Here is an 8,461-nt window from a genome sequence, read left to right on the forward strand (position 1 = left end):
AGGGTAAAAAATGTTCCCTCGAAGCACCTACTTTGCTCTAAGGAGAATCCTGGTGATTACCTCAAAGACATTGAAATCTGATGTTACTTAAAGCAAATTCCCCCCTTACTCCTGCTGAGGAAGCCAGAACCAGCAGTGGGAGCCATGGGCAGTGGCTGGGACTGGGATCCCCAGTGACCCATGATGTGGAGACAACCCTGTGGCTGCTCGGAGCTGTAGCCAGCTGAGAAAGACTGAAGACACAGTGTTTTTTAATCCCTTTCATTTTCTGGCATTTAGGCAATTCCCTGAGGGATACAGGAAGGCTTTCATTCCTCTATGCCCTTTCTGTTCAATACGTGTTTGAAAGCTTTAACCTATAGCCAGACGAGGAGGAAGGGGCTGTCCGTCCGTCCGGTCTAGCACAAAAGACAAGCAGTCAGAGCCCTCGCTTCCTCTCCTGCTTGAAAGAACTCAAAACTTTGAACTAAAAAGACACCAAATAGCTTAATTGCCATGCAGATTGCAAATATCCCAAAGTCAAATTGTAATCTTTCCTATTATTCCACTTCCTCCCCTCTTTAGTTTTCTGCTTTATAGTGAATAATTGTGAAAGCAATTAATAAACAGTGGATGCTTTCTACTTAATTCTTCATTCTGTGTCGGTAACATCTGCTATATGCTTTCCAAACTCAGCAGATTGGGATCACTGACACGAATTTTTGTATAAGCAGCAATACCACAAATTCTTTCGTGCTATGAAATGATCCCAGGAGGACAGCTATGTTTAATTTCCTTCAAATGAGGCACATTCCCAGGAAAAAAAAATATTTAACTGTCACTTAAATTTATGATAATTTTAAGTATGCATTGATTCAACATTCAAAGCTTACATGTTGATTGCACTTGTAAATTGTACTATTCTATCTATGCATAAAAGACCTAAGATGGAAACATTTAAAAGGAGGTACAAGGGAAGGAAAGAAAATACTTTGATTAAAAAAACAAACAAGCAAAAGATAACTCGGGTCCAAAACAATTTGGGTTATACCGTGTAGATGAAGCATTGCAGTTATTCTACCATGTACAATCCAGATTAGTTCTGATCAAATATTTGGATAAGAGCCCTCTTGTTCACAAATGAAAATAATACGGAGTTCTGTGTATTAACAGTCCTCCAGTGAAGAAGAACAGGCCTTTGTCAGCAAATCTGGCTCTTCCTTTGAAACGCAGCACCACCACCTGCTTCACTGCCTGGAAAAAACTACGGTAAGAAAAGCGAACTGTGTTTTCCTGTGAATTCCAACACTAGCCTAGTCTTGAATGTTTTCAGTATTTCTTCTAATTAATAAGCCTTTATGTGAAAGCAGTTAACCGGGAAGAAAAGCCATTTTATGTTATTTTAAGCTGCTATACCCACTGCATATAAATTACAGAAAGGTCCTGGATGAGAGCCTCATGTAGGGTGAAAGACACTGGCATCAGTGAGATGACATCAGTATAGCCAAGCTCTGTATGTGACCTCCAGTATGGTTTTCACACACTCCATAATGTCATCATTTGTACTTTCCTGCCATACAGTTCATAAACCCCAATTTGTAATCCTTACACATTCAATGCTCAGCACAGTCAAATCAAGTTCTTGCCTGAGCGAATGTTGGGCTTTTGTACGGGCAGAGCTGCTGAGTGTTTCCTCGGACGTGAACACGATTCTCACTGCAGTGATTGTAAAAGAGGATCCCCAAGCACCCTATTCTGAAACTTCAGGTGCTTAATCCCGATGCAGGTGCAAAGTTTCAAAGTCTTTTGGCTTCAGTTTAGGCATGGAGATCCCTGTAGAAATCACTGATGTAATTTATAACAGCCCAAATATGCTCATCTAGCATCATAAACTCCCTATAAATCAAAAGGACTACTTATTATGTGCTCTCCATATTTTTCCCTGGTCAATACCTGAATAATTATACAGGCATAAAGGATAGTAAACTACAGGAGAGTTATGATTCAGTGATAATTATGTGCTGTGCTTACTAATAGTATATTTCTGGACAGATAACATTACAGCAATAACCCTAATCGTCCCTAAATTTACATCATTTTCTCTGTTATCATTTCCCAAGGAAACTAAGAACATAAATATTAATTATAATGAATTTAATCTTTGTAGATTTGGCAATTTCACATAGGGCATGCTAAAATTATCTCCTTGTATTTTTCTATTTTTGCGAGGGTTATACTCTCATGTAGAATTTACCTTATATTGTAGGTAAGTTGGTCAACATCATTAAACTACCATTTACAAAATTACATCTAGCTTTATAAATTCCAGTTGCACATAAAAAATTATATGATTTCTCTTTAAGTTTTGTATGCACAGAGGAACTTTATGCTATTTTGCCTTCTCTTTATAGTCTAGTTTTAGATTTTCATTAAAAGACCCAGTAATGCTGCTGCTGTATTTGATGGAGATCAATGTGAAAGTCTTTCTGCTCTTTCTCAAAAAAAAAAAAAAGAGATTAAAAACTTTTCCCACAACAGACATTGCTAAATTAAAATATGATGTATGTATGTGTATAATTTAATGTTCTCCTTTCAACAGCATTTCTTTGTAAATAGAATGGCCCAGCTGTTACATCACTTGGATAGTAATATGTCACCCGCAGATGCTTATATCTTCTCCAGTCTTACTTTTGGAGTATTCATTTTTATATAATGTGCTGTAGGACAAAATGTCTTGCTTCCTACTCAGAGTATAATGTGGTTTCTTTGCCAACATTCAGTCTGGGTCCTTTTGGAACATTTTTGAGACATTTTGTACCAGAACCTGGTAATAGCCATCTGCCTTAAAAATTGTTCCACAGTTGAACATTACAAACATATTTAAAAACCCTGTTAGTAGCCATAGGTCTTGTCAAACTTTCATAGAAATCATGGGAAAAAAAATTCTATTCATTTGGTGGGAGCTGGATTCGGCTCCTACAGTTTCACATTTCCTCTAATGATAATGGTGGAATATGTAAGCCTATTCTTTTTTTTTTCTTTTTTTAAAACTCAGAAGAAGTCTACAGAGCAAGTATTATCTATCTTGTTTCCTAAATTTGCATAGAATCTACTTTCTTTTTTCTTTGTTTGTTTGGTCCTGCTACTGGCACTGGTGTTCATATGGCACATGAACACAAAAATGTATGCAGGGGTTCCAAGTTGTCGTCTGCAACTGCCTGGTCAGGTCATGCATTCCTAAAATTTTAGTGGGAACTTGACATTTTGGGCCCTCAGCTTGTGGGATCTGGCAAGTTGCTGGTTTGTGGTATAACAGCAAGAGTGAGGTGCCTTCTCAGCCTCGCCTCATCCTTTGAAATATCATTTGGTATAAGCATCAGTCCAGATGATACTAAGCAAAGGCATATTTTCTCTTTTCCGGCACTTTAAAGTCAATAGGGTAAGATCTCTTCCGCTCTAAAAAATGCAGTGTGGGCAACATTATGGAATTCTGTGAAAATTACATTAATAATGAAAATAATTGCACTGCAAGTTATATTTTACAGGCTACTTTTAGCTGATTTAAGAAGAGTTAATTAATAAGTATAATCAAATATATTAACTTGAGCCATTATATAGTTTCAAAATATTTCCAGTCTATATTAAAAGTTCACTCAATAACCCTCTTTAATGGACCCTACAAATTGAATTGAGTTGAATTGAATTGAGTTGGACGCTTCATAAAAGTTTTAGGAAGCACAAAATTACTTTTAATTGGAAAACTAGCAGAGTTCTTGGCAAACATATTGCAAGCCACTGAACATAATCTAAAGATGGCAATTAGGCAATTTTTATCTCTGAATTTTATGTCTACTGTGTGATCACATTCAAAATCTTGATTGTGACTGACATACGCCTTTTAGAAGTTAATTTTCAAGCAAGATCTTTCTTTCTGTATCATTTGAAATTGGCATTCTTCGACCCTACTTATTTCCACACAAACTTATGTCTGAGTGAAGAATGGAAGAAATGGAAATAAAAATAATATGCCTATAAAGGTATTGACATTTGTCACAAACACTTGGCTACAGTTGTTACTCTATTTGCTTTGCTCACATATTTTATATTAGCACTGTACTGTAATTCTCCTGGAAAACATCAGCACCTTTCCAATTAGCGCATCGTTCCTTAGGGGAAAAAATAATGTTTCTCATTCTAATGCACAAAGATGCAGCAGGATAACAAACTTTAAGTGAACAAGACTGAGTAGAGCGTAAAACAACCCAGAAAATGTTGCCTAAACCACTCTCAGGATACACAGACTGATTCCACCAGTAACTGGAAAGATTTTTTTTTTTTTTGAAGGAGGCTTTCTCAAACTGCACATGAATATATCTTAATCTCTGCTTATTTTGGGCTGCTACTTTAAAATGACTGTCAAAATTCCTTCCCCCTGCCATAAGCAACACCACTCTTTCACACTCTTCCAAACACAAAGATAATGGGGAAATCACGGCTACGTGTGAAATGCTCCTTAATCACCTGCTGAGCCAACATAAACCAGCCGTTTGCTTGAATTTGGGTTCAGCCCTATGACAACCCTATAAAACCACTGTCTACTCTGGGATTAAGCAAAGATTGCATGAATAAAGACTATTTCATTTGACTAAATGCTCAGTCTTCTAAACTGCTTTCAATACATCCATGTACAGGAATTAGGAACTTTTTCAATGCTTTTAAATAACTGTCTCATCTCCTCTAATCAAAACTTCTATTTAATTGAATCTTTTTGTTTTACATAGATGCATACCTTGAAACACAGTTTCAGATTCTGATTTCTAACATGTAATTCAACAGGAAACTTTATAAACTCATCTGGAAAATATTTATGATTTATATTTTATTATAGTTCAATACAATAAATCTTATTTATTTCCAAATTACATTTAGAGCATTTACATAAGCACCACTTGCATTTTTATTAATAAACATAATCCCCCATTTTATGGCGCTTCATAAATATTTATAATGCAAACTACATTACAATCATGTGCTATTTTACAAAATAATTTGGATTAACTTTTTCTTATTCAGAGCTCTGAGTGTTTTGTTCCAGCGTTTACATTTGTATTGGTGTTCAGCCCAGGCTAATATGGGCTAAACACCGTAATAAAGAATACGCTAACTTTCCCAGTTTATTCAGTTTTGTCAATTTAAGCCTTTAAACAATCATGATTAATATGTTCACTTTAATTATCTTTCTGCATGTGCTTTGTCCCTTTGCTGGATTCCCCTGGGCTAGAATCACGAGTTTGTGGACGAGCAAGTCTATGAAGAGAGCTGTATGGAGGTTTCCACAGTCAATAGACCCCCCAGCCACAGCCCCTCTCTCTCGTCTCAACAAGGTGTTACCAGCACTTGCTGCTCACGAAGACATAAAAAGACTTACCGCATCCCAAACACCACCATCACCGGCAGCCGTCCAGGCAGCGTACAGGAGCTCAGCACCATCCAGATCAGATGCGTGGAGAGGACGCCTCTGTCTAACAGGTACTTCACATGCATCAGCACACGGGGAGCTGAAGTCCTTTTCTTCATTAGAGAAGAGATGTAGAGGCATTGTGGCCTCTGTAGGTAGGCTGTGAGGCTAAAGATGGAAGTCAAATAGTCATCCAAAAATGGACGGTAGTACCAAAACATCCTGCGCTTAGTTTGCTCCAAGCTTAATCCAAGGTAACAGAATAGTCTCTCTACATCCACTCTGCCCTCTCGTGCCCTCCCCACAAACTACTCTGTACTATTTGCAGCAAAGAGCATCAGGGGGCCCACATTACATAGAGCACCAAATGTTATATGCCATGGACAAACACATAACAAGAAAAGTTTAGCATAGAAAAATGTGCAATTCAGATAAGCGAGACGAGTAAGCGGGAAGAGAAAGAAAGGTCTGAACCTGCTGTTTCTACTGGTTTGGCTCAGAAGCATATGAGGCTTCCGTGCATTTCCGCAGAGCTGCGAAATGAAACTAATTCCCAGAGTCCTAAGTGTAACAGTCAAAATAAAGACTCTTCTAAATAAAAAATATGAAATGGATAAGAAAAATGTACTTCCTAGTTTGAGGAGTTATTATAAAAGTGAGGAAAGTGCAGTGTAAGAGTCGGTAGTTTACTGAACATCTCTGTACTCTCACAAGTAAACTATTTGGCTTTCGGGTCTATCCAAAGACCACCTCTGAAAACACAGGAAAGGTCTCAGGAGACTCAGAAGTGTTTTCTATTGAACTCAAACATGCCGCTGTTCTAAAAAGAGGTGCTTACAGGACTAGTTGCTATAGAGATTCTCTTGTTAAATTGCATTTTGAGTCATTTGCTTTGCATAGTTACTAGGTTTGGATTTCACTTCCATGAACAGCAGCTTGTACCTACTGAAGTTTTTCAGCTGTTGTGCAATAAGGCCTCCTGGCCAGCACAAAGCTCCAATCTGTCAGCTTTTCAGGAAATATTCTGCCTGGATCCATCCTTTCTCTGCTAGAGGACTGCTTCCATGCTTCCAGTCACAGAGAATGCAAAACTACAAAGCACGAGCTTTGTGCTAAAAAACCAAGCTAAAAACACAAGTAAAAAATGCCAGTCCCACCTCAAAACGGCCTGAGTTTTACAAGCTGCTTACCATGCTGCGGTACCGCAGCAACTCCATGAGCACGTTAACCTTTATTAGTGCATATATCACTGTGTCTTACTCTTGAGGATACATAAGATACAAAATGTTCTTAAATAAGCATGGCGCGGAGGAATCGATAGGAGACTGGGACTACCCCTTAGTTTCCATTTTCCTGCATAGTAAGTCGTTTTGGCTATGCGAAGTTTGCTCCCCAGGGAGCAGCTCAAATGTTTCCCCTGCTCAGAAACATTTAGGTGATGAGCCCAGAAACTTTTAGAAGTGCTGAAACTTTTAGAAGTGGGAAGGAAGGGAAGAAGGGGGCTTGTCTACGGACATAGCTGCTGCTGGGGTGGTGGGATGGTGCTGCTTTGCACCTTTGAGCTCTCTACCAGGGTAGGATGGAGGCAGCTGGATGAGGAACTGGAATCGGGCACACGAGAGGTTTGCAGTAACGTAGACTTTCTTTCTTCATGGATTTTTGTTTCTTCCTCCAGCCGTTCCAGCTTAAATGCCAAAGTGGAAGAGTGCGTTAAACTAAACTGTGAGCAGCCTTACGTCACTACAGCAATAATTAGCATCCCGACACCTCCAGTCACCACACCCGAAGGGGATGATAGGCCAGAGTCTCCCGAGTATTCAGGAGGAAACATTGTCAGAGTATCTGCTTTATAAAATAAGGAATTATTTATAAATTAGCATAAAGACCACTTGCAAGCTGAGCTCGAGCAGTGAGAAACGAGTTGCGAGGAACGAGAGAGCTGACAAAGACAACGCCCCTTGACGTGTGCGCCGGTGGCCGCAGACCGAGAGGTTCGGGAGAAACAAAACACTTTGTGGGTTTCGGTGTCGTAGAGTGTGAACCAAAAGGAGTTTCTTACCCCTTGTCCGAACTGATGCGCGGTGGAATCTTCTGTGACCATCCTGACTTAACTATATGAGCACAATGAAATGTCCCCATTGATGCTTCTTCTTATCATGAGAGCTCTTTTTAGAAAAAAAGAAAAAAAACGCAAAACAAAAAATAGAAAAAAAATCCGGCTGAATGCAAAACAACGAGAAACATTTTGATAACGTGTCTTTTCTTTTTTTTTTCCTGTTAATAAACCACAAACTTGTTGAGAAACTATCAAAAAATGAAAGAAAAAAATGCTCATATGAAATATGTTTGTACTGACGGAAAGAACTACAACCATAATGCATGCTGAAATTATTTGGAGCTGTGATCTCAGTTTACTTCTGTTGTTTTTCAGATTAGGCATGATAAAATATTACTGTAGAAAGGGGCATTTCCGTGCACTTACAACAAGCTGATTGTTAATGTTCCATGGTAGTTGTACAAATAACTTCCCTTTGAAAAATGCAGTATTTCTTATTCAAACACTCATTAGTGAACTAAAGGTGTTCAGTTAGTTCAATATTTACTATTGTTTTATCTTGCTTCCTAGGTACTGTTACAACTGCAATAAGTCATTGTACACCTGTTGTATCAGGAATCAGGATTTCTTTTTTTTTTTTTTTTTAAGGTATTTTACACAACTTCATCTACACTATAAACTTTTAATGGCAAGCATTTAAATAATCTTACAGCCAAACCGTGCACCACGAACGCGCTATTCAGTTATCGTTCTTTTTGTCCGCTGTCCTCTATTTCTATGACAGTTTGTTGTCCACTCCAACGTTACCGTACTGTTTGGGATTTCCAGGCTACTGGTGAATCGACACAGTCCTTTCTTCCGTAGACATCTTGTCTACTTCTGTTTTTTCAGAACAAACCTCTCCTCCCAGTGTACTCTTGCAGGATCAATCCTATTGGAATTAAAATTACCACAAAGGTGTGTTTGGG

General features: G+C 38.4%; 1 protein-coding gene across 1 annotated transcript in view; it reads left to right on the forward strand.

Moving 5' to 3' along the window:
- KCND2 (potassium voltage-gated channel subfamily D member 2) overlaps positions 1–7,290 on the forward strand; it is a 278,364-nt gene extending 271,074 nt beyond the window's left edge. The window contains exons 4-6 of the mRNA XM_035893704.1: positions 1,153–1,248; positions 5,261–5,508; positions 7,113–7,290. Of these exons, the coding sequence (XP_035749597.1) occupies positions 1,153–1,248; positions 5,261–5,508; positions 7,113–7,290 (522 nt within the window). The remainder of the gene's footprint in view (positions 1–1,152; positions 1,249–5,260; positions 5,509–7,112) is intronic.
- Positions 7,291–8,461: the final 1,171 nt, after the last annotated feature.

Source organism: Egretta garzetta, unplaced genomic scaffold (assembly GCF_000687185.1).
Source record: "Egretta garzetta isolate BGI_Z169 unplaced genomic scaffold, ASM68718v1 scaffold64, whole genome shotgun sequence".
In the NCBI taxonomy this organism is placed as follows: domain Eukaryota; kingdom Metazoa; phylum Chordata; class Aves; order Pelecaniformes; family Ardeidae; genus Egretta; species Egretta garzetta.